This window comes from Myxocyprinus asiaticus, chromosome 9, assembly GCF_019703515.2.
Source record: "Myxocyprinus asiaticus isolate MX2 ecotype Aquarium Trade chromosome 9, UBuf_Myxa_2, whole genome shotgun sequence".
Classification (NCBI taxonomy): Eukaryota; Metazoa; Chordata; class Actinopteri; order Cypriniformes; family Catostomidae; genus Myxocyprinus; species Myxocyprinus asiaticus.
The window spans coordinates 1,462,501-1,490,234 of NC_059352.1; the positions used below are offsets into that span (position 1 = coordinate 1,462,501).

The window sequence follows — 27,734 nt, forward strand, 5'->3', positions numbered from 1 at the left end:
AATAAGGCGATAAAATGGTGACTTGTCACAGCACCTGAAATACACATATTCCCTTATGCATGCATGTATATTTTAACCTAACATCTTCATGTTGGGAAAAAAGCTATTGGACATGTTATTACCAAGCTATACAGTAAAGTGCTTGATTTTTAGTGCTTTCTATTTAAAAAATCTGCTCATCACGTTTGCAGTGGTTCTATGAATGTTTTAAAGTTATGACAATTTTCACACTGTGGGGGCCATTTTCATGATTTCGCCCAGGGCCCCACAAACCCACAGGCCGGCCCTGGTACGCACACACCACCAATGCTCAGTGTCAAAATTAGAAAGTACCATGGAGCGCAACTCGCATAGTTTTCCATTTAATTTGACCCAAATCATTATCAAAGGACAAAGATTATTTACTCTAACCATCGCTGAATGATACATTGTGTATATGCATCTTTCATATAGCCTACACAATGTATTTTCAGTTACAAGGATGTCTTTTTGGGGTTTGACAACTTGAATGAAAAATATTCAAGGCTACAGACAGAGAAATGGCATTATAAACGTCGCCATTTCTAATCGTTCAGTTTGCACAGTTGCACCAGTTTCACTAACCTGCAAACTCATCAATGACATCATTCTTGAAGAAGAACAAAAGCCTTTGTAAATTTGTACTGCCATCAGCTCGTCCTGGGTGTGTCAAGGAGCTCTCCGACCCACGAATAAATGTTATATCACCCTCTTGTGGTCTCCCGACGCTATTACGCCAGACTGTTAAACAGAAAGCCAACTGAGTGAATTGGAAAGCATGCAAATTAGGCTTCTAATTTAAATATAGGCTAATTTTAACATATTGATGCGTCAAAAATATAAGTCGATATTTTATGGCATCCCTAGTGGCGACCTCAATATGTGTTCTAATAGGATTCTGATTCTCAATGCTTTTTATCCCATGTCATTTTAATAATTTAGCATATTGTTTAGCCAATGCAGTTTATGGTAATAGGGTAATTCCGTTTCAACTCAACTGGAGGTCCTCCTCTAAAAAAAAAATATTATTTACATTTATTTCTTTTTTTACTGGTGAATGATTAAATTTCATGGATCGATATTTACTGAGTAATGCATTATTTTGTCGAGAGGGGTCAAAATGACAATTTCCGCCTGTGATTTTGGAACAAATCTACAGGTCAAAAAAGAACCTTAGAAAGGTGTCAGCATCATTGTTTTATTTTTACACAGATATTGGTAGATCTATTACTAAAATCAGTTGACTTCAGCACCCCTTGTTGCATTATATGCCAATTGTAAGAGTCCAAATATGGGAAAAAACACTTTTTTTGCGTTGTTTTTCCAAAGTTGGAGTGTCTATAACTCCAGAAGTTTTAAAGATGTCTTAATAACCTTCTAGAGTCTGATTCAAAACTAACTTTCCTTTTTATATCTTAATTTTGTAGGCCCTATATGGTTCAGGCTCAGAGATATGTGGATCTCAATGTGGCTCCATTTGTACGTTTTTTACATTTGTACCCATTTTCAATGGTCGAAAACCAAATGTGGGTAGCATGGTATGAAGCTGTATTTTCTTGTCCAGCAAAACAAAGATCTGTAGTATAAATAATGTTGAAACTGGAAATGTACCTTTATTTATTTACATAAAAACAATAATGTCAAAATCAAAATTTCCATGTGTCACAAATACATTATAATGAAGGGTAAGCGCCACTTGTGGCTCTTATTTGTAGTTTTCAAAGGCAAAATTTCATAGGCAAACATTTTCATTTTGACCCCTGTCTACAAAATAATGGATTACTCATATTTTAGCTTTCATCTTCATTTATATTTATATTTATAAAAACTATTCAATCAAATTTCAATTTGGGAAGTTTCTAAAATGCAGTTGATTTGACATGGAATAACCCAATATTAATGCACTCCCATGTCTGATTTTTAAGGATGTTTGTTTACAGTGTTTGTACTGTCTGATGCAAGTAAAACCGGCAGAGAAGCACTGATGTTTTCTCAGAAAAACCATCTGAAGATCTCATTCGCTTTCTATTTAATCTCATTGCTGTCTAGGAAAAACATTTGAGATAAAATGTCATTTGTGATTATTCTTTCTGACAAGTTCCCAGCTCCCAGTGGTGGAGAACAGACAGTATGCTTAGAACGAACACTAGACAAGTTTTGGGAAGTTAAAGTCACGTTACCCACAAACTTCAGGCGTGATTCAGTCTGAAATAAGGTGATGCTTGTCAGATTGTGTCGTCCACCTGCGTTCAGCTGACAGAAGCACGTTGTTATCAGTGGATTCAAAATGACTGACCTCCACGATGAGTTATGAGAATCACATGAAGGGCGTTCACTGTGGCATTCAGTGATTCAAATCGGAACCATGACAAGAATTGTTTATTTTGGTATATTTGTCCACAGTTATGCCGGTGCTTATAGGACACACTTGTTCATTTACCAACGTGTAGTTCAAATTGTGCTCGTATGATGTTTCTCTAGTCAAGTGTGTTGTGTGTGTGTCAGTGTGCGATATCACAAGAGTCGTGGGAGGTGTTGTAGCTGTGATGTGGTGTGTGAGTCATTGTCAGAGTGTGAAAATAGTCAAGTCAGATAATTCGCTGCGTCTTGTTGAACTTCTTGGAGACATTTGAATTATTGGATGTTTGTTGAAAGGATAATAGCGACTTCTTAATTACGGATCACAATAAGTGTGACCTGACCCAAGGTAAAACTCACTATGGTTTTGCTCATTTTGTCTGGCGTGACCTTTGCTATTTAGGAGTTTCTCTGAGGCGAGCTCTAACTCATCTGTAATATTCTCTGGTTTTCAAACATGACCTTTTAAATTACCAGTGCGTTCTGTTAGTAATGAGGGCAATTTCTGGGGGTGAGATTGTTGTCGCATGTATGAGTGTGCTGCTTCTTTGTAGTGCTTTAGGTTTGACACAATTGCATGCTTTTAATTAATTTTGTGAGTGATACAGATCAAATTTGGATTCAATATCAGAGTTACTTTGGAGAGGAGATCTGTTAGATTGTGTGGCACAGAAAATGCCATGAGAAAACACAGCTAATCCTGTTTGCTTTGAATTCTCGTTTGATTTATTTACTCCAGTGTAACCACAGTTTACCACATGCTCTTAAAAAGGAAAAGGAAAAGTTTGAAGCTGGTTTAGATTTGCATGCTGAAAAGATTTCTGCGATTCTCTTATCTCAGTTTTTACAGCATCTTTTTGACTGTGCCAGCTGAAATAGTGAAGCTAATTAGAATTTAATTAAAACACTTTTACACCCGCTTTATTAGAGCTCTAAATCATCTGTGACGGCAGCAAATATTGTGTCATGTTACAAAAATGCTTTTAACATGTTCCAAACAGTCAACCTTTGGTAAATTGCTAGCCATCACCTCAACTGTCTTAGGATACATCGGCATAAACTTTGTGTAAATGTTTATGAGCATATTTTCTTGTTTCAGATCAAATTTTATGGAGAAATTCATTTTAGATAATTGACATAAATGGTCTTCCTTAAGGAATGCTCTGGGTTTAATACAAGTGAATCAACGAAAATTGTGGTTACAGTACATAAACGTTAAAATACTCACTGTTTCACAAGTATAGACACAATGTTTACATATCAACATGATTTTAGTGTGATCAAATCGCTTGCTAACCTTATCTTTCCAATTTTACAACTGCTTTCCCATGACAACATACGCAGGTAAATCCTTTAACACGTATCATGTTTACGTCTTGTGGCTATACGCAACATCTCCTTTTGTGTTCTTTTGGGGAAAGAAAGTCATGCATGTTTGGAACAACATGACGGTGAGTAAATGATGATGACATTTAAATTAAAACATTAGGGAGATGCCTATTATTTTTACATATGCTGTTGAGTCATTCCAAGTCAGCTAAATCAGAGGTCCCCAGCTCAAAATTTTGATTTTGATCATTTTTTTTTTTTCAGGTGAAAGAAATATATAAATAAAGATGGAAGCCGTAATATTAAATGCCATAGATTAATATTCACTGAGTAATCCACTCTTTTGTAGTGGGGGGGTCAAAATTGGCAATTTTCACCTATGATTTTGGAGCAAAACCACAGGTCAAAAAAATAACCTTAGAAAGGTGTCAGAGTCACAATTTTATTTTTACACAGAGATTGGTAGATCTATTACTAACATCCGTTGACTTTAACAATCCTTGTTGCATTAAATGCCAATGGTGACAGTTCAAAAATGGGAAAAAAGCACTTTTCGTGTTCTTTTTCCAAGGTTGGCGTGCCTGTAACTCAAGAAGTATTAAAGATATCTTAATATCCTTTTGGAATCTGGTCCAGAACAAACTTTTCTTTTGCTATCTTCATTTTTAAGGCTCTATATGGTTTATTCCCAGAGATATGGGGATCTCAATGTGGCTCCATGAGTTTAAATTGTTAAATTGGACCCATTTTCAGTGGTCAAAAACCAAATGTGGGTCACTTTGCATACAGCTGATACTTTTGGTATTTTAAAGAGGAATGTCTGAAGTACACATAATGTTGAAACTATTACTGTATCTTGTTTCCCTCCATCAAAACAATTGCATTGAACATACCCATTTTTAACAAAAGCCGAGTGCCAAAAATACACTGAAATGGTCAAGTTGAATAAATAAAGGTACATTTCAACATTTTTAGCTGGAGACCTCTGGTTGAGTTGACACAGAATTACCTTGTTTCTATTTAACTATCATTGTTTATCATTAGTATTCTAATTAAAATATCATTATTAGTAGTAGTAAAAGTAGTGGTATACAATGTTCTGTATAATACCGATCACGATAGCAGATAATTTCCATGACTTCAGCCATCATCCTTGAACTGATTTACTGACATATGTATAATATGTATACTGTATATGCGTGGACACATCCAGCACTCTAAAGAGATTTACTGACTGAAATAAAAGCCTGAGTGAGGAATGTGTTTGAATCCTGATAGATAATACGAGCCATCCCGCATGATGAATACAGGACACTGTCACTCAGTGCTACAGCAAATTAAACTCGCCTCCACGTAATGCAGAACAGACACGATTCAGCCCTGCTGCACTAACAGGGAAAACAAGGACAGAGAAATCTGTGTTGATGACTTTTGTGTTGAAACATTCAGTTATAATGTTTCTTTCTAATCCGATTAGACAGGTGAGCAATTTAAAGAAAGTAAAAAAGAAAGAGTTCTAAAAACACAGTTTTATTTATTTATCCCCATTGACTTCCATATGGAACACAGATTTGTGCTTTTTTCAAAGAGCTGAAATTATTTTTTGTGGTAATCAGCATTATGCCACAAATACTGTCGATTGAGCTAGCTTGTATTAAAACCAGAGTTTTCATAAAAAAAAATAAATGCTTGAAATTAGTTTAACAGACAAATATAATTTGTGGTTACATAATTCTTCTTAAACTAAAATGTATGAATTGGAGTGGATATTGAAGAAAAAGCAGTGAGCTAGAATTGACATAAATAACATCCTCAAATGCAAGAGTGTTTTCATTTAATAATTGTTTTTTATTTATTTATTTTTTGGTAACTGCATAATTCCTATGAATCCCATTTGTGTTATTTCAAAGTTTTCATGACTTCATTATTAGCTTTGTAAAATGTGGAGAATAGTAGACTAATAATTAAGAACGAGTGGTTGTGTACACTGTCCAGAAGTTAGTAGTGTATGTACGGCACATAAAAATATACAACAAACACTGTGTGAGAAAAGCGACTCATCTGTGACGGGTTTAATCGGCCCCGTTTTGCACAGTCATATCAGAAAAGACCACGGTCATGAAATGCAGAAGGGGTGCAGCATGTGTGTGCTTCTGCAGTCAACTGATGGTAACAGCACGTGTTTTTGACATGTACTATACCTTGAGCAGAGGTGTATTACTCATACATGATCAACAGTGGGTCTCACACACACACACACACACACACACACACACACACACATTTGCATGCGTCAGTGCTGCATTGTTTTTCCATTACAGTCGAAGTGAAACTGCATCTTCCTGTCTGCTGTACCAACTACCAACCTATGAACTGATTACACAAGTTAATAAACTCTCACATGCTACAGTCAGCCTCAGTCATGAAAGGTCAACCATAACACAACCTGATGTGCTCTCTTAAACACTCATCCACTTGAGTGCACTCAAAACTTCAGCTTATAATTAGAAATATTTCATTTGTGTTAGCCAAATCATTTACATTTGGGTATATAAGTGCATATATAATATATGTGTGTGTGTGTGTGTGTGTGTGTGTGTGTGTGTGTGTGTGTGTGTGTGTATACATTTATTTTAACATGGTTGGCAATGATTCGATGATGCTGGTCATTACGTTGAATGAGAATTAATTATGTTAATTTCTGATTTAATGAATGTCTGTAAAGTCTCAAAAACATGAATAATCAACATTCCTGGAAATGTAAAAAATTTTATTATTTTTTTTTTTTTACTTTCTATAGCTTTGTATTATTTTAAATTTCACAACTAAAAGGAAAAGTGTATATTTTAGATGCTGTAGCTGGTTAACATTTTTTTATTATTTTTTTATCTCACTTTTTGCCTTCACTATTTCCTTTTAAATAGTCCTGCGGTGTGAAAAAATAATGGTTGAAAGTACAAATATTCCATGTAGTATATCAAATAATTTGAGCTCAGAAATGCATGCATAATAATTAAACAAGTGACAATTATGATCAAAATGTAGTTAAAAAATAGTGAGTTAGATGAAGTATACATATGCCACCACAGGACATGTCAACTTCCCAAAAGTCAACGATATTAGTAGTAATCGACAATATTCATGTGGATCAATAGTTTTATTTTAAAAAAGCTGAACTTTTAACTTCTGCATTATTTATGAAGTGAGTGAGTTTTTGGTGCTTTTTAGCATAAGTGACATTTATTGTACTTTTGATTGGGGGAATATATATATATATAAGCATACTATATTTTCTTAAGTTATTTATAGTTGTTTAACATTTTAATAATGATATTAATTTTTTTTTATTTAAAGATGCCGTAAGAGATTTTTTATGCATAATTTCCCTGAAGTAAGTGTCGTGAGATATCTCAGCGGTCTCTGTGACAGACAAAAATGTGTCCGCGGACAATGACGCTTTCTGCCTGTCAATCATTTTGTGCGTTCTCATTGCATTGTAGTTGAAGCGAATTATTGAGGCTTAATGCCATTTTTATGCCATGTTGTTCATAACAGTTGTCAGTTGAGGGCGCTATTTTACTGCTGTTGTTTTTAACAACCGTTTCTGCTCTTGTTGGTTTCAATAAAACTCATTCGGTATCTTTGGAGTGCGGGGTTTTGGAAAAAGGGGGCGTGGCTAATTCTTGAACGGCTAAAATCGCTTACAGCACCTTTAAATAAAAGGTAACACTTTATTTCAGGGATCATAAATTAGACAGTTATTTATGACTAATAAGTACACTTGTAGGTGACTAGCTATGGACTAGTTTGGCATTATAAAGCATTTATAAAGCCTTTATTGGTTGATTTCTTATTCTTGCTTTATAGCCACTTCACATTTGCTTTGGTCAGAACAATGAATGTATTAGCTAAAAACAAATCATATCAGTAGCTAGTATGATGCAGATTACATCCTTTATAGATTCTCAGTACTCTGTGTGAATGTGCGGCTTATGCGTATAAAATACATGTAGAATGCATAAAGTATTTCAACAAAGCAGGGAAGGTCAGGGTTAGGTAGTGTTAGGGTTAGGGGTTGTTGTAGGGTGTCTGTGGGACGCTAAATAAACACAATAAATATATTGATACTGTATGGTAGTATTTAATTAGGGGTGCAAATAGCACATAACACCATTTGAACTTTGTGCAAAGAAGGTGTTTTTTGTTGCTATTTACACAAAGCAACAAAAGTCTCTGTCTTCTAGATTTATTTTATATTTATAAGCTGAACATTCACACAGTTTAATGAGAACGTATAGAGGATGTATTTTGCACCTTACTAGCTATTGGTATCTTTTGTTTTTACCTAATAAGTTCTTTGTTAGGAAAAAAAGGAATGTAAAGGGGCTGTTAGTTAAGGGTAAGATATCAGTGAACAAAGGCTTAATAAATACCTTAATAAATAATTCTAAACAAGTCCCTATTATTAGTCATTAATTACTGTCTAATTTTTGATCCCTAAAATAAAGTGTTACCAAACTGAACTGATAATTACATGTTGTATTTACTAGTTAATGTGCATCACATCACAAGCAGTAATTGGGCCAGTATGACAAATAATGTCCAGTTTGACAATGTGAAAGCGTTCCCTTGTGATTCTACACACAGATTATGAGCTGTTTGGTTTCGCCCACAAATATTCTCATTCATATGTTTTTTTTTTTTGATGAATATATAAAAAGAGGCATCAGATACAAAGTTGGTTGCACGGTCATTTTGGTCATTTTGAAAATGAACACGTCATTATGAACTCTGAAACAAAGAATACATTTGCAGTCTTGTCTCAGTTGCATGTGCTCATCCAAAGCGCAGTTTAAATAAAAATATCTGCATCTTAACAGATTTCAGGCCTTCATTTTAACATGCCATCTTCACCCAAAAATACTGCACATCCTGATTCCCATTTGGGAAAATTTAAAGTCAAGTTTGCAGCTGCCAATCCATTCAAGTGTATTTATACATTTATAAAAGCCATCTGATATCAATCACAGCCTGTTCGCCATTTAATCAAGTTCATGTTGCACATTTGTGACTTTTTACAAGTTTTAAGCGATTAGGCCAAATAAAAATTCAAATATTATACACACAGCTGGGATATGTGTGTGTGTGTGTGTGTGTGTGTGTGGTGTGTGTATATGTGTGTGTGTATATATTTATGTGTGTGGTGTGTGTGTATATTTATGTGTGTGTGTATGTATATGTGTGTGTGTGTGTGTGTGTGTGTGTGGTGTGTGTGTGTGTGTGTGTGAGTGTGTGTGTGTGTGTGTGTGTGTGTGTGTGTGTGTGTGTGTGTGAGTGTGTGTGTGTGTGTGTGGGCAGGTTTAAGTGATTTACGAGGACTTTTTTTAGGTTATAAACTGGTAATTACAAGGGTATTATGCTATAAATGTGGTTTATGAGGACATTTCTAGTGTCCCCATAATTTAAATCACTTAAAAAACATACTAAACAATGTTTTATTAAAAATGTAAAAATGCAGAAAGTTTTTTGTGAGGGTTAGGTTTAGGGTTAGGGTTAGGGGATAGAATCTATAGTTCATACAGTATAAAAATCATTATGTCTATGGAGAGTCCTCATAATGATAGCTGCACCAACATGTGTGTGTGTGTGAGAGAGTGTGTGTGTGTGTGTGTGTGTGTGTGATTGTGTGTGTATGTGTGTGTGTGAGAGTGTGTGTGTGATTGTGTGTGTGTGTGTGTGTATGTATATGTGTGTGTGTGTGTGTGTGGTGTGTGTGTATGTATATTCTTTTTTTTTTTTTTTTCATAAGATCATAATCTAAACCCTCTGATTGGCTACTAGGGTTAAAACTGCTGGTCTTATCTTCTTTCTCATAATAAATTGCTTAAACGACACTTTTTGTTTGCATGTTTTAGTCATATCACATTACATGAAAATTGTATTATTATTGCCAAAAATTCAAAAAGGGCACACTTAAATATGTCTGCATGGCACTGCATTAGATAAATATCAGAATATTAAAGTGTCTTCTGCAAACAAGATTTTTTGTCCAAATACTATTGGTGTAAATTTATGCATTTTGTTTTAAAATTGTTGCTTTTTTCACAGAATCAGATAAGCTAAAATGATACATTGTATAAACAATAACTATGTTGTTTATTCTGCTATTAGGTGGCGTGGAGCAATGTCTGGGCTCTGAAGGCGAGGATGAAGGCAGTGTTTGGGGTATGGACACTCTGGACAGCAGAGATGCTCAGGATAAAATAAGTCTGACACCCAGCGAGGGCACCGAGCCTGGCAGTCCTCTCCCGTGTGCCCGCTCACACAGTCTGAGTCCACCAGGAGAGAGCTGGGGCGAGACGGAAACCACACCCCTCAAAAACACGACCACAGACTCAGAACACACAGACAACAGCATGTACAGTGAGTGCAACTTCAGCAACTTAATGTGAAATCATTCTTTAAAAGAAATTACAAACAAAAAGGGTTTTACAGTTTGATGCCTTCAGAGAACCTTTATAAGTCCACATAGAGCTTTTTATTATCTACTTATTTTGAAAAGCATCTATGAGCTGCTGCTGATGTGGCTTTAAAGCACAAGGAAACCAAACCACTTTTTTTATCAAACCACAGAGTCAACTCAAGAATCCTCGATTTATAACATAATAATGATATATAACATATGACATATACTGTCTATATATGTGTATATATATATATATATATATATATATATATATATATATATATATATATATATATATATATATATAAAGAATACTGTGCACAGTACTCGAATGACACACTACGTTTGCTAAAATGTGCTCGACTATGAATATATATGATATAATGTAATCCACAATGCAATGTGCTCGACTTCACCTTCCACTTCCAGTGTGACAAATAAATCAATCATTATTTGACTAACCCAGGGCTCGGGGGGAAAAATGCCACCAAAAGTGACAAAAAATGCCCCTGAATTCAATACGCGTCGGCAAAAGAGAGTCCCTCTGTTATTTATTTGCAACATCAGATAAAGTACTTAGTATTCTATCCTAGATGCCTAATTCTGCATATTATTGCATATAATATGAGCTGATTTAATTGTACTGGTAACAGCAAATTTGATTAAATTGAAATTAATTTGAAGCATTTGGCATGAAAGGACCTTACAGATTGATTGTTTATGTTTAGATAAAATATGCCCTCATAAAAGTAAATAATGCTCCTGGGGGCAAATATTGCCGCTTAATGGAAGTTAATTTCTGACACTGGATCAGACTGCCAAAAGTTAAGACATTTTTACACAAAATTAAAAACATATTTATTTATTTATTTATTTTCCCCCATTTTCTCCCAATTTGGAACGCGCTCTAAGTCCTCGTGGTGGCGTAGTTGACTCAATCCGGGTGATGGAGGATGAATCTCAGCTGCCTCCGCGTCTGAGACCGTCAACCCATGCATCTGATCACATGGCTTGTTGAGCGCATTACCACGGAGACATAGTGCGTGTGGAGGCTTCATGCTATTCTCACCACGCACCCCACCGAGAGCGAGAACCACATTATAGTGACCATGAGGAGGTTACCCCATGTGACTCTACCCTCCCTAGCAACTGGGCCAATTTGGTTGCTTAGGAGACCTGGCTGGAGTCACTCAGCACACCCTGGGATTCGAACTAGCGAACTCCAGGGGTGGTAATCTGCAATATTAAGTAGTAAGCTAATATTCCATTCCAAACATATAAAAAAATTAATAAATAATATATATATATATATATATATATATATATCCTTGATAATTAAGAGGGTTTTTGTTGTTGTTGTTAAACATCCTAGAAAGGTGCTACAAAGCATCATTGAATTAGATTCATTTAATTTCAGCATAATTTTTTTTTATAGGTCCAAGATTAAAAATTTCTTAGTCTGAAGTCATACACAAAAATATATTTAGACCAAAGAAAATGCACTTTATTAAAGCAATTTATAAATAAATAAATAAATAAATAAGTCTGTCATAAATTACCCACTCTCATGTTGTTCCAAAAGACTCCAGTTCCAGGACATGATAGGCAGAAAGACAATCTCAGTCACCATTCACTTTCATTGTATGTAAAAAAAGATGCAAGTGAAATGATGTGTGAGACTAACATTCCCACATGATCATACAGGAAGTTGGCATGTTCTGATACCCTAGGTTTGCCCACATTTTGCCAAATCGCAGACCAGCACCATCTCCCATCAGACATCTTTGCACCGGCTCAAGTGTGTTTACCTTTCCTTGCGGCGCGACCGGAAGCGTGTTGTGTCAGTGACCCGGGTTCGGATCTCGCGTTTAAACCAGGAAGTAACCGCATTCGCATAATTCGGGGGTTGCATTTTTCTCTAAAACATTACATTTTTACCCCACTAATGGTTATGTTTAGGTTTGGGGTTTGGGGGTTCAGTTTATAAAATATTCATTCCTCTAGCCTGTACAACTCGCTTTTGGCGCCCCTCTGTGGTCATTTCACAACACTTACCGCTTTGCCCACTGGGGGTAGTGTTTTGAGTTTGGTAAACACAGACCGATTTTAGCTAAAGAAAATCAACCTACTGTTTCCGATTTCCAATTTACATCTCCTTTTGTTGTCGTATGAGTTTGAAACAACATTAGGGTTAGTAAATGATGACAGAATTAACATTTTTGGGTGAATTATTTGTCTGAAATATATGGTCTGAAATATACTTCAGAATATGACTCTATTTAATCTAGGACATAAAACTGTGCCATTTATGACAGCATCCTGTGTTTAAGCACTCTCTGCACTAATGCAAACACGACACATTCAGTTCTGATGCATTAAGTGTAATTCGAATCATCGTTGTGACTCTGATCTGCTTCTGAGACTTTAGTAATTTCCAAACGCCGCCAAAGATGGTTGTGATGATATTAGCTGCAGCACGGGCGGACCTGAAATCTTTCAGTAATGCTCAGATTAAACTCTGGAGTTTATTGCAGTTAAAAAAAAGCTGCTGCGCTCATCAAACGCAATGAGAACGTCAAAATATTTCCACATATCAAACGAGGTGACAGTCGTCTTCTGAATCTAAACTGAGCGTGTGAGTGATTCTCTTTTGTTTGATGGAGATCAAACGCTCATGGGGTTCGCCTATAACAGAGTATTTAAAGCACAGAACCATGCGGAGTCTTCCACGGCCACATGAGAGAACGCTGGATATGTGATGCCAACATCTGCAAACATTTGCAAAAACCCTCCTCAGTCGCAGCGCTGGCATCTCTATGTGCTCGTTTCTGCTTGTATTTTAGTCTTGACGGTTTCAAGTAAATGCATCCTTCATATTTGCACCAAAAGCATGTTTTTAACAACATCTCAATACTATGTCTCTGCTCTTAACTAATGCCACGGGAAATATAAGGTCGTGAATGGCTTTAAAGGCATGACCTCAAAATAAAATAGCTGTCCTTTCTCGTTAACATGCACTCATTTACAGACGCTCTTTACAGAACAGACGGTTTTCTTAAAGAGTTAGTACCGGTTTTTAGCACGTGTTCAACAAATCAATGTAAATACTTGTAAATAGTTCAAATTATGCATTTAACAAAATATAATATATGCAATATAATATCATATCTATTGAATGAATAAATGGATTTGTTCATTTTTAAAAAGCTAAAATGTGACCAATATGATAAAAATCCAATGATAAAATATAATTAGTTCAATTAATATTTTAATAACGTCCCCTGTGTTGTTAACAGCATTAGCTGGGAGAGCAAAACGGACATTATAACTGAAATATTCCCATATTAATCGACATCGAGATTCAAGAGTTTGTGAATCGAATCAAATCAAATCTGGAAATCTGTATCAATACCCAGCCCTACTAGCAATACCGTAGCGAGCAGCAAATCATTGTACATAAGGCTATAGAGCACAACAATGCCCGCTTTTTCCCATTCGTTTTTTCCCATAGTGATTTCGTAAAATCCGATAGAGTTTGTGCGCCATGAATCAAACCAACCAGCTCTGAGGTGAATCACAACATCACAAACTGTGAACTTTGAAACTTTGAGACAAAAAGACAAAGATACAAGGAGTTCAGTACAAGTTGAGCTCAATCGACAGCATTTGTGGCATAATGTTGATTACCACAAAAATTAATTTCGACTCAAAAATGGAGGTTACAGAGTGAGACACACAATGGAAGTGAATGGGGTCAATTTTTGGAGGGTTTAAACTTTAAAGGCAGAAATGTGAAGCTTTTAATTTTATAAAAGCACTTGTATTAGTTCTTCTGTTAAAACTTTGTTTTTTTAAATCGTCTTTTTATGGTTTACGGTGTTATGTTGAAGTTTTTAACTTTCCACAGATGCGGTTAGTAAGTGATTTTATCACAATGAAATCATGTTAACACACATATTGTTTATGTCTTGTGTCTATACCTTTGAAACGTTTATGGATTGACCCCCATTGACTTCCATTATAAGTGTCTCACTGGAACACAGATTTGTGCTTTTTTTTTATTTATTTTTTTATATCCCCTTTTCTCACCAATTTGGAATGCCCAATTCCCACTACATAGTAGGTCCTTGTGGTGGCATAGTGACTCACCTCAATCCGGGTGGTGGAGGACAAGTCTCAGTTGCCTCCGCGGCAGAGACCGTCAATCCGTGCATCTTGTCACGTGGCTCGTTGTGCATGACACCGGAGGCTCATGCTACTCTGCGTGATCAACGCACAACTTACCATGTGCCCCATTGAGAGCGGGAACCCCTAATCGCGACCACGAGGAGGTTATCCCATGTGACTCTACCCTTCCTAGCAACCGGGCCAGTTTGGTTGCTTAGGAGACCTGGAGTCACTCAGCACACCTTGGATTCAAACTCACGACTCCAGGGGTGATAGTCAGCGTCAATACTCCCTGGCCCCCGATTTGTGATTTTTTTAAAGAAAAGGAGGGACGAGTCGAAATTAATTTTGTGGTAATCAACAATATGCCACAAATGCTGTCAATTGAGCTTCACTTCTATTGAACCCAGAATATTCCTTTAACATCTTTGATAATGGAATGAACTACAATCCCAGGATGCACTGCGAATGATGTAATCAAATTAAAAACTAAGGCAAAATATAAAACTATTGATTTAAAGTTGTTGATTATAAGTATAGAAACTACATATTAAAATTTGATTGCAAATATACTTGATTGCATCATGGGAGTGGACAGTCTCTGATTGGAGGATCGTTTCTCTCCGGGATCATGGGTAGTGAAGTTTCTCACTAGGAAGTTGAAATGACGTGGACTGATGGTTCAACAGAAGCACGATAGGTCTGTCTTTAAATGTTTAAAAGTTATCATTAGTAATCAATTCACCTATGGAGAAAATTATTGTGATTTTACTTTGACTGTTGCGCTCTATAGGCTGCAAAAAAGGGACAAGCCCTTCAACATGTCCCAACTTCCTGTTTCAATAGGAAATATGTTAACAGAAAGAAAACTGTGCTCATCGAGACCTTTCATGGGGTCTTTAAAATCATGCTTGATATAGCCATAGCTGTTTTAAGGAATATTGTAGATGTGTTACACAAAATGGTATAGCGTTAGGGATGATACAGTGCTAATAATGATGTATGTTTTCTCTTTCAGGTCAGAGCAACTCTCGCGTCTTAGAGAACGATCCTCGTTATGACTCAATGGTGCAGCTAAGAAAAGTGTCGCATCTTCTCAGTCCACAACGCAACGGATCCATGAACTTGTACCATATAGGCAGTGTTCAAGGCGACATGTCACCCGTCTGTTGGTCACCAGAAGAACACGAGTCACCCGAGGGGAAAGGTACATGCTTAAAGTGTGGTGAAGTGGTTAATACTCTGGAAGGTTACTGGTTCAATCAAAGTCCTTTTAAAGCAATGAAATCTCCAAAACACCAATAACAAAAATGTTGTAATTCTGCAAGATATCATAAATGCTCAAATCACGCTATTAAACTGTATTTTTCAGGCTGTGTTAAGGTTTGTGTCATTTCTTTGAGTATTGCTCTATTATTTGACTAGCTCTTCATTAGTGTGTCCATATTCACATGAACTATGGAACTTAGACATCAAAAGGCAATATGAAATTGTATACATGCAATCTTTCCTTTTCCTTAAGATTCATCAATTGATGAAAAATTCATCAGTTCACTCATCAATTCAACAAAAAGTGACCAAAACAAATTCTTTCTTCTCTTGCTGGTGGACAGACGGTGTACCCATGAACACTGATGGCACATGGATGCCAGTTCAAACATGCCCGTATTGCCAGCGGACGTATCGCACTCTGGGTGATGTCTCTCTGAAGGAACATATGAAGTTCTGCCAGGACAGAGATGGAGGGGAAGATGTTTGCCCTCTCTGTGGGTACAGTACGCAATACCGCGCACAAATGGAACGCCACCTCACCCTTCACAGCCAAACTCAAGACAAGGTACTCAACGTACATACTGTACACATCAAACGACATACCAAAAACATGTTCTGACATCTCATTATTTCTGCTCATGTACTGTATGATCCAGAATCCCATGTCGGATTCAGCCATAGAGAACAGGAAGTTTAAGTGTAATCAGTGTGGAAAAGCCTTCAAATACAAACATCACCTTAAAGAGCATCTTCGCATTCACAGTGGTAAGCGACTCAAAAATGCAATTGTTGATGCAAGCAAAGTAGATAAATTATATTAAAAATATTTATGAATATATAATAAATTATTTTATTTATATTAATGTATTACACTCATGAATTCATCTCACTAAGGAATTTCCAGGTCATATTTCACTGCCAAAAAAATCAGAAGAAAATAAACTAAAATTATATTTGGCATAATTTTAGGACAATTAAGATCGTCAGCATTATGATTATTAAGTACATTGCCCTCCAAAAATTCTCCTTACTGTAATAAATCATTTTCATTACTGTAATACTGTAAATTAGGATTTTATTTCAAATCAGCATCAATAAAATTCAAAGCAAATACTACCATTTATACGTACTTAATAATTTTACAGACCGATATCATTATTATTATTTTTTTTTACATTACTGTAAGATAATGAGATTTTTTTTCATTACTTTGATGCTGAGAATGGGAAGGGGGTTTAAATGCACTTAATTGTCATAAAAAAAATATTTTTTACAATGTAAAGAAATCTTAATGTTTAAAGTGTAATTTTCCTTATGGCAAAAATAATTTATAATATCATATATATTATAAAAATAATATTTTTTATGATTTTGGGGTGAAGTATGGCCTAGATGACCTTGTTTTTTTTGTTAGTTATTTTTCTTGTCAGCTTTTTGATGCTGTGGCAATATTGCAAGTACAAACAATCATACCAATGAGTAGTTTGAAACATTAAAAAAAATATATATATTTCACAATATGCATCATTCCTAACCTAGTCCGACAAGACATTCTAAATACAAGTGTTCTGAAAGATACCGTTGCCATTTTTCCCGTTTAGGTGAGAAGCCGTACGAGTGCTCGAACTGTAAGAAGCGTTTCAGTCACTCCGGGTCCTACAGCTCTCACCTCAGCAGTAAAAAGTGCCTTAGTGGAGGCGGGACAGGAAATGGCCACTCCCATTTTAATGGCCACTCCCACCCTGACTACCTCTTCCCCTCCCCAACATCGCCTCCTGTGGTTGGCGGTAGAAATGGCAGTCGAGGAAAGGGATCTCCGTTCGCCCCCCTGTGTCAATACCCAATAGACCCACTTGCCACGCCAGGACAGGAGTCTGTGCCCATTTTGCATGCAGTAGAGCTGAGCAGGTCGTGGGACCCTACAGTGGATTTGGCCATGAGGGCGGGCGTGTTTAAAGGCACCACTCTGCTACCTTTACTGCAGTCGCGCAGCAAGTTTGAACACCTGTTGCAGGAAATGCTTTGTAAGGAAGTTGGAGAACAGGGGCAAGGAAGAGAGAGGAAAAATGAGGTGCCCATCAGTGCCGTGACGTGTCGATGGTGCTCAAAGGCGTTTCCCAGCGAGGCACTGCTAATGCATCATGAGCAGTATCAGTGCCGGAGCAAAGACATCATTAACAATCCACTGTCACAGCGACCCAAAGACAGATCTCCACTGAACTTCTCTCGACTCTCAAACCTGCCGTATGACACCCAGATATCACCAACTACCAATAACGTGCCTTATAGAGACCTTTCGTCGCCCCAGCGGGCAACCTGGCATTCTGTACCAAAGCAGATCCTCGTGCCTTTACCTACACCACTATTATCCCAAGATAAACACTGGCCAAATGAAGAAATTAGTAGTCCAAGAAAACCAAATCCCGCTGATCCAACATCCCCAGCATTATCTGACCGCCAACAACTGATCGCCTCAAGGTTTGGTTCTCCACCTTGCCTGGATCTATCTTTCAATTCCACATCACCACGTCAATCGAGTCAACATATTACGTTATCAGGATCGATCCAGAACGAACCCTTGGACTTATCCATCCCCAAACCCCATTCTACCTCTGGAAGTATGCCACGAGAAACCAGAGATCAGACTTGTAATGGCTACTCGCCGCAGCAAGGGAGACGTGACATGGATAGTATGTTCAAGAGACTGAATCCACCCTCTCAGCAGCAGGTGGGTGGGGTCTATGCACCGTCGCCGCTCTTTGGAAGCACGGTTTTTAGTAACTACCCCCTCTTTAATCACATGGTCCCTGGCAGCCTAGCAGGAATGGGGCACAATGGTCTGACATCACTTCCTCTCACGCCACCAACGCCAAGCCCGGGGTTTCTCTCTCCAGTGGCATATATGATGGAGGCGGAGTCAGAATCGATGTTGAAGAGAATACAACATGAAAGACATTCTATGATGGTAAACCCAAATATAGCTAGATGAGTGATCAACTAGTGATAATAAAAAAAAAAGTCACATTACTGTACGATATTGAGTGCGCTTACAGCACGTTCTTACACCGATAATGCATAATAAGCTGACAACGTGTGTGGTCATGTAAACGCATTAAATGCCTTCCCTTTATTGGTGTAAGGTCATAAACGGCGTATGTATAAACCAATCAACATGGGTAGATTTTTGTCCACTACACCGAAAAAATAAAAAATCAGAGAATAACGCGATTATTTCAAATCTCATGTAAACACAGTTTTGTTGATTTGTTGGATTTTGCGAGTCATGAGCATATTAGTGCATCACTGAGAATTGGGAGGGGGGGTTTAAATGTGCTTTAAAACAATTAAAATAATATCGCTAATAATCTGTTTAAAATAGGCTTCTTTTTCGTTATTCAAAAAATTATTTATAATATTATACATTATAAAATATTATATTTTTCTTTTGACTGGGGTCGGGGGGTCGCGGGGGTGGGGGGTGGGGGGGTGAAATATGACCGAGAAATGTAATTATTCCACAAATAATCCCAAATTTAAAACCATTATCATGCAGATTTAAATGTGCATCATTCCTAAATCAATCTGATAAGGTTGATAATGTTTAAACCATTTAAGTACTTTAAGTAAGTTCATGTACAGTAGTATTTCGATACAGTTTTGGATAGAAATGTGGTACTGAACTTAATAAAAGTGCTTCTTCATCGCTGCCAAACAATAGGATTAATTTGCACGTTTAGTTTCCAAGAATTGTTGGTAATAATGTGAATGCATCCAGCGCTGTTTCCCAGTGTTCTGACGTTTCCAGGTACTTTGAAAATGCTACAAACGATTCAGTGTGTGAGTGAACTGTCTGAATGATTAATTCTTCTTCTGAATGTCTCCGAATGATTCGCGAACCGATTCATTGATTCACTGAGAGTAATTGACTCTAGTGATTCATTCAAGTTCTGATTCTGAACAGCTGACAGAAAATACCAGACACATGGAGGGAAATTTTATTGCTACCGCGATATTTCTACTGAAAATGTACGTTTTTGTTGTTGTTTTTTTTTCACCCAATTTGGAATGGCCAGTTCCCAATGCGCACTAAGTCCTCGTGGTGGTGTAGTGACTCGTCTCAATCAGGGTGGTGGAGGACGAATCCCAGCTGCCTCCGCGTCTGAGACCGTCAATCCGCGCATCTTATCATGTGGCTTGTTGAGCACGTTGCCACGAGCACATATCACGTGTGGAGGCTTCACGCTATTTTCCGCGGCATCCACACACAACTCACCACGCGCCCCACCGAGAGCGAGAACCACATTATAGTGACCACGAGGAGGTTACCCCATGTGACTCTACCCTCCCTAGCAACCGGGCCAATTTGGTTGCTTAGGAGACCTGGCTGGAGTCACTCAGCACACCCTGGGATTCGAACTAGCGAACTGCAGGGGTGGTAGCCAGCGTCTTTACCACTGAGCTACCCAGGCCCGAGAATGTACATGTTTTAAAAAAATCTCTACTACTGCTAAACTTTTGCCCAACACTAATTTCAACACAAAGTCTACTCTACAAATATATATATATATATATAACTTTACATAATTCATTATTAAATATTAAATAATACATATTTAGGGGGTCTGTGTAGCTCAGCGAGTATTGACGCTGACTACCACCCATGGAGTTCACGAGTTCAAATCCAGGGTGTTCTGAGTGACTCCAGCCAGGTCTCCTAAGCAACCAAATTGGTCCGGTTTCTAGGGAGGGTAGAGTCACATGGGGTAACCTCCTCGTGGTCGCTATAATGTGGTTCTCGTTCTCGGTGGGGTGCATGGTGAGTTGTGCGTGGATTCTGCGGAGAACAGAGTGAAGCCTCCACATGCGCTATGTCTCCATGGTAACACGCTCAATAAGTCACGTGATAAGATGTGCGGATTGACGGTCTCAGACGTGGAGGAAACTGAGATTCATCCTCCGCCAACCGGATTGAGGCGAGTCACAACGCCACCACAAGGACTTAGAGCGCATTGGGAATTGGGTAATCCAAATTGGGGAGAAAAAAATACAATAAAAAAATAAATTATAATAATACATATTTAGAATTATTAAAAGTAAAATAAACTATATTTTACCATTTTTATTTGACTGTGCAAAACATTATGCTATGTTGTGGGTGATTGTTATACAGTTGCTAAGGTGTTCTGTTTTTACCATGTTTCTATGTGGTTCAAGGGTGTTCTGGATGGTCGATACCTGGCCCAAGTCATATAATATAAAATTCATTCCTGTAGCTTGAAAACGTTTGTAGCACCTAAGTTTACTTTCTAAGTTACAAACACATACGTTTGTTCAAATCACTTAACCTAATATGAGCAATATTAATAGTGATGTTTGCCTCAGCAAGCTAATAAAAATGTATTTAAATCAAAACATTATTTATTATATATATTTTTAAAATACTATCATTTGTATTCTCACTTTTGTTTTCAAATTATCAGTATTTAAAAAAAATGAGAAAGACTGATTTTACATTCTTAGTCATGCAAGGAAAATCTGAAGCATATATGTACTATATATTTGAAATTAGTTCATTCAAAAGAACATCATATTGCAAGACAGCAATTGTGACAGCACCCATGCACCGCTGATCTCCTTTGATGACACAGTTTTTGATGACTTTGTTTCCTCTCTTTAAGCTGTAAACAAACATGCAACACTCAGGGAAATTCCCCCACACACACATGATGCCAAAGGGCAGCAAGGATGCATGTCCGTTTCCACACGCCTGCATGCTGACTCACAGTAACATGATCTCACATTATGACACCGTTTCATAATGGACAATGTAAATAAAGTCATATATATAAAATCCACCCAATATAGACATTTTTTTAATGAAAGATACTTCATAAATATCCAACAAATGTTCCACAAACTTATAAACAGCTGTGAATCCTCATTGACAAAACATTGTGAGTCATGAGTCAAATTAAATCAAATTACAGTAAATACACCCACACTTTTTCATATTTTCTGTGCTCAACATATTACAGACTTGTTTGTTAATGCAGTGATTGTGGTCTTTTGACTCGTATCACACAGGCGAGCAATTTAAATAAAGAAATAGTTCTGGCCTTGTCATGGTAAAAGCACAAGGATATAGCAGTATACATGTAAAACAATAAACATTATAAACAAGATGAAACATTGCACAACTATTTAAATAATATGAACATGTTTGCAAGCAGATGATTTGTAAAAATACAAAGCCTGTTGTAACTGTGGGGTAAATCAGTGTAATTGGATTAAAATAACATCAGATGTTTTAGATGGACCTGTTGTTCTTTTTAAATGCAGTATAAATGACAAATGAGCAATAAACATGCATTTATAAACATTTGTGAATGATGGTGGACATTCCACTCAGGCCTCATAATAAACGTAATTTTCTCTTTCCTGTTCAGAATGAGGCTTTGAATCGTGGTGGTCTGGAGTATCTGTCTCTGATGGAGGATGGGATGGATGGCGAGATCGGTCCCGGGAGAAAGAGACTGAAAAAGACGGAGGAAGGACTTTACGCCTGCGACATCTGCGACAAAACCTTCCAGAAGAGCAGCTCTCTCCTGCGCCATAAATACGAGCACACAGGTACAGACACGACCAGACAACATGAAATCAAAACGGACTTGTTCTCTTACTGTGCATGATTAATTAATGCACGTTATTTCAAAGAAGAAAAGTTTATTTTCATAATCATACATCAGAATGTAATAACTTTGCCTTTCCATTTTAGCTGACAATTTCATCAAGCCACCTGTCATGTAGAGACATTTAACATTCCTGATGGATCAAAACAAGTCCCGGCCTACATTTGTTTTTGGTTATTTTTGTGCAAATGTTACATTGTGGAAGTAAAATAGGTTGTAAATGCTGTTTCATGATGACTTTCATTCACTGCGTACCTGAACAGTTTTCATGAAAATAATAAATGAATAGATGACCTACACTGAAAACCCTAATAGGTTGACTTTACTCAATTTATTGAGTATTAGGGGACACTGATCAACCTAATGGTGACATCACACGAAACAACTATTTGCAACAAAACAACATAAATAATACCACAAAAGCTTAAACCTCAATGAATTCTCAATAAAAACTATTTAAATGCCCCATAAGTTCCCTTTGACCAATGAAACATGATTTTTTTTTCTCCCCAATCTGGAATGCCCAATTCCCAATGCGCTCTAAGTCCTCGTGGTGGCGTAGTGACTCGCCTCAATCCGGGTGGCGGAGGACGAATCTCAGTTGCCTTCGCGTCTGAGACCGTCAATCTGCGCATCTTATCACATGGCTTGTTGAGCGCGTTACCGTGGAGACATAGCGCGTGTGGAGGCTTCACGCTATTCTCCGCGGCATCCACGCACAACTCACCACACGCCCCACCGAGAGCGAGAACCACATTATAGTGACCACGAGGAGGTTAGCCCACGTGACTCTACCCTCCCTAGCAACCAGGCCAATTTGGTTGCTTAGGAGACCTGGCTGGAGTCACTCAGCACGCCCTGGATTCAAACTCGCGACTCCAGGTGTGGTAGTCAGCGTCTTTACTCGCTGAGATACCCAGGCCCCAAGGAAACATGATTTAATAATTAGATCACAAGGCATTATGGGTATTCCTCATAGCCTAAAGTTGGAATCAATAGTTTGAACTTACTAACAATTTTAAGTCTATGCATTTTTAAGGAAAATAAGTTCAAGGAATGTAGATATTTCTATCACCCCTGGAGTCACGAGTTCGAATCCAGGGTGTGCTGAGTGACTCCAGCCAGGTCTCCTAAGCAACCAAATTGGCCCGGTTGCTAGGGAGGGTAGAGTCACATGGGGTAACCTCCTCGTGGTTACGATTAGTGGTTCTCGCTCTCAATGGGGCGTGTGGTAAGTTGTGTGTGGATCGTGGAGAGTAGCATGAGCCTCCACATGCTGTGAGTCTCCGCGGTGTCATGCACAACGAGTCATGTGATAAGATGCACGGATTGACGGTCTCAGAAGCGGCAGCAACTGAGACTTGTCCTCCGCCACCCGGATTGAGGCGAGTAACCGCGCCACCATGAGGACCTACTAAGTAGTGAGAATTTGGCATTCCAAAATTGGGAGAAAAGGGGATAAAAAATAAATAAAAAAAGAAATGTACTTGACATTTAAAGTCATGTTTGATTAAGACAACTTGATTCTTCCAGTAATGACATTAAGGTTTACAGTATCCTGTATTATATATACACACAGCTAATTAGATATACACACAGCTAATTACACTTTTTTCTTCTTTTTAGGGAAGAGACCCCACAAGTGTCAAATCTGCAAGAAGGCTTTTAAACACAAGCATCATTTGATCGAGCACAGCCGTCTGCACTCCGGAGAGAAGCCGTATCAGTGCGATAAATGCGGTAAACGATTCTCTCACTCCGGCTCGTACTCGCAACACATGAATCACCGTTATGCATTCTGCAGCCGAGACAGTGACCCGGACGCACCCGGAGAGGATGCGGCACTGGGGGACGGCGTTCCGTATCTGAGCCCCATCACGGAACGCCAGGACAGTGGCACATATCTCAGTGACTCCAGTATGGAGGGAGTGGCGCTGGAGTACAGAGAGAAAGAGGAGGAGGAAGAGGATAGCTTGCTCAGTAATCACATCCATGAGAGAGGGATGAGAACAGATCCTCAATGGATAAAGGAAGAAACTGAGGACAAATCCTTCAGACAAGAGGAGAGGCAAGACACAGAGATGAACAATCAGGAGAATCTGATGAATACGGAACGGAACAAAGACATGGAGAGGACAAACGAGATGGAATGAGACAGGAAGAGAAATATCTCACCTGTGTTTACCAAAGATGTGAAAAACACTGACACTCTGGGATACGTTTCATTTTTAACGTTCAAAACAACATGTCAGAACAACAGATCTGTGACGTGACGGTGGACATTCGGATTAAAGCGTTCCTCTAATAGTGCTTTTAGGTCAATGCCAAATATAATGTAATTCTGAGACCACAAGTGAAAAATCTTCTATTTTGCTTTTTTCTACTTTAACACATTTTTGAATGTGGTGTCAGACTTTTGGTCTGTGAGAGGCATAAATATGTTTACAACTCAGCCAACTTAGTAAATAAGTCATTAAATATTAAATATATGAATACATGATTGAGGATGTAAAAGCTCAGGAGCACATATTTACAGATGTCTACATACTCGCAGAAGAAAATATACTGTTGAAGGTACAAATCCATCACTGAGGTGGTGCTCTTGTTTATATTTCCACTTTTAAGGAGACAAAAGGTATGTTTGGTTTTTTCCCAGAGGAACAAATCATATATATTTACCTTCATCCTCCCTGAGACTCGAGCGTGACTGCTGTGTGCATTTTCCATTTACCTTTTTGATCTGTAACTAGTAGCACCTAATAAACATGCAAAAAAAAATTATTCTAGAGCAAACAGTTTTCCTAAAAATGTATGTCCTCATATGTGGACAGCGGGACTAAGTTGTGAAATTTGATATAATATCAAATTATAGAAAGTCAGATTTTTTTCATCAAATTGCTTATTATGTATCCAGGAGTGTTGATTATTCATGTTTTATGAGACGTTACAGATATTACATCAGAAATGATCATAATTAATTCAGATTCAAAGTAATGTCCAGCATCATCCAATCACTGTCAATCATGTTAAAATAAATGATACATTATAAATTCTGAATCTATGTACTGATTATCATTGTCACATGTCTGTCAAACATGTTGAGTGATCCAAACATCATCTGCAGCCTGAAACTGAACTTTTGATCAGATTTTAGGAGTGAATGCACTTAACTGCATAGAGAGCTATAGGATGCTCCCTTGCTCCCTATTTAGTGAATGACTTAACCTCCAGTGTGCTGTCTGTCTGCACTGGTCTCAGAACAGTTTGAAATGCACCTTATTTTCATCCTAACTCCATATAAAGTCTCTGAAAGACACATTTTTCAGCTTTTGGATGCATCCATTTATTCTCAATGTGATAATGTACAGTAAATATAGGCCTATAGTCCACGTATGTGGTCATTGTGTTTATCAGCGTGCCGTTTCGCGATAAAGTGCTCAAATTTAAAAAAATGGCATATCAGATGAAACTAGAGGCTCTAATCTTTTGACTCAAACAGGTTTCAATGTAAAAATGTAATCAGGTTTCTTACCAGATGTAGTTTTGTTGGTGTTTCTCCCAAAGGCAAACTCCTCTGTGATTGACACCATATTGTTTGATCACATGACTCCATTGGTCGAAAGTTTAACCCTTTACTGACAGCACAGAGTCTTCTGAACTGAGATCAGTCGGTTTAAATTAAATTAAATTATACGTTGCGTAAAGCAAAGCCTAAATGTAATGTCCACGCATGTGGACGCGGGGTCTCGGGAGGTTAAAGGTACTCAAAAGGTCCATAGGATAAAATTATGTACCCAAAATGACTCGTATATTTTAACTAGTCCCCCTTAGAGTACCACCCCAGTTAAATGTTGTTGTTTTTTTCTTTTTCATAAGAGTACATAAGTTACAAGATAGTACTGGGAAAATACTGAAATATATCAATGTAATAAGTATTTAAAAACAGGGCTCTAAAAAGCATTCACAGTTTAGAGAGAGTACGTGGAGGTTTAGTTAATGAATGATTCTTCATTTATGGTTTTTGTTCTTAAACTGAACTATAACTCAGAACTAAAATTAAACCGATATCTGACATCTGTGAACTGGGAAAATAAGAGAGTATATTTGGAAGATAATGAGAGACATTCAAACCTCAAACCAGAGTTTTACCTTCTTCTTAGCATCATTAGATCCGTTTGTACATTCAGAGTGCCGATAAATGTGGATCCGATATATATACACCCAAGAATGTGTGCTTAAATTATGTACATTTTATAGTACCATTGATTCATAGAAAGAAAGAAAGAAATTTGCTAGCTAGAATACGAAAACATGCTACTAAAAGTAGTATTTCCTTTATACTGCACTAAACACAGCCTCTGAAACAGACCATTTTAATGCCAAATTATCAGTGCCATAATACAGGTGCTCACTGTCTGCCTTCACTTATTACTTGGCTTTTCTACTTTAATGTAAAATTCTCTGTTTACCTGTAAACATGGACATTTCCAAACACAAACACACAGAAGTACTGTGCAGTATTTCCACCAGTGTTATTTTTGTATCCAAATTTCTAAGCTTTGTTAAAATGTTAATACATCAACTTTGTAATAAAATGTTACATATTTAAAAAAAATGCAGATGTTGAAGTTTTTAATTGTAGTCTTCAGATGCAACGTGTTCAATTGTATTTCATCCTTGGAAGCGCAAGGATGGTTCTTTTTTATTCACGTAAAACACAGTCCTAATAAAAAGTTGTATGTATGAAGCTGTAAACATGACACGTATTAAATAAACAACTTATTTGGCTCAAGTTAAAGGGACAGTTCACCCAAAAATGAAAATTCTCTCATCATTTACTCTCATCTGTCTTTCGTCTGTAGAACACAAATGAAGATTTTTAGAAGAATATTTCAGCTCTGAAGGTCCATACAATGCAAGTGAATGGTGACCAGAACTTTGAAGCTCCAAAAAGCACATAAAGCTGCCATTTTGTACTTGATCATTTTTAGTTAGTAGTACTCGAAACATTTAAAGAACATATATATTTGAGTTATGATTCCAAAATGTGACATTTCAAGCACTGTTTAATTAGAACCACTTGATTAATATTAATAAACGTTTAGGGTTTAGAGAGTTACGGTAACTAGTAAACTAGTAAAACTATTTTTTTTATGATTTGAGATAACTATAAGAATTTACAGTGTAGTGACATTAAATGACTGAAGTATTAAAGGAAATGTGTTACTGTGTTGGGGGCACCCCGTTTACCGTACTGACTCAGATCTGCACTGATGTCAGGCCTCCCCCTAAACACTGTGGTTAGAGTCAAACTAATAAAGTTATTTTTAATTGTATAGCGCTTTTCACAACACACATCATTTTTAAAGCAGCCTTGTAACAGATAATTATGCTGTAATGTCTTAAAGTCCTCATTGTGTGGTTTAAACGAGTAA

The 27,734-nt window shown here is 37.3% G+C and overlaps 1 protein-coding gene across 4 annotated transcripts in view; it reads left to right on the forward strand.

The window, feature by feature from the left end:
- LOC127445766 (zinc finger E-box-binding homeobox 2-like) overlaps positions 1–27,103 on the forward strand; it is a 49,735-nt gene extending 22,632 nt beyond the window's left edge. For 2 of the 4 annotated variants that reach the window (XM_051706068.1, XM_051706069.1), the window contains 7 exons: positions 9,877–10,128; positions 15,357–15,545; positions 15,952–16,175; positions 16,267–16,375; positions 17,212–18,575; positions 22,057–22,240; positions 23,926–27,103. In XM_051706068.1, coding sequence (XP_051562028.1) covers positions 9,877–10,128; positions 15,357–15,545; positions 15,952–16,175; positions 16,267–16,375; positions 17,212–18,575; positions 22,057–22,240; positions 23,926–24,452 — 2,849 coding nt within the window. In that variant the 3' untranslated portion in view covers positions 24,453–27,103. Of the gene's footprint in view, positions 1–2,594; positions 2,726–9,876; positions 10,129–15,356; positions 15,546–15,951; positions 16,176–16,266; positions 16,376–17,211; positions 18,576–22,056; positions 22,241–23,925 lie in introns of those variants that run through there. The other 2 variants (XM_051706070.1, XM_051706071.1) reach the window with 2 other exon arrangements.
- The last annotated feature ends 631 nt before the right edge of the window (positions 27,104–27,734 follow it).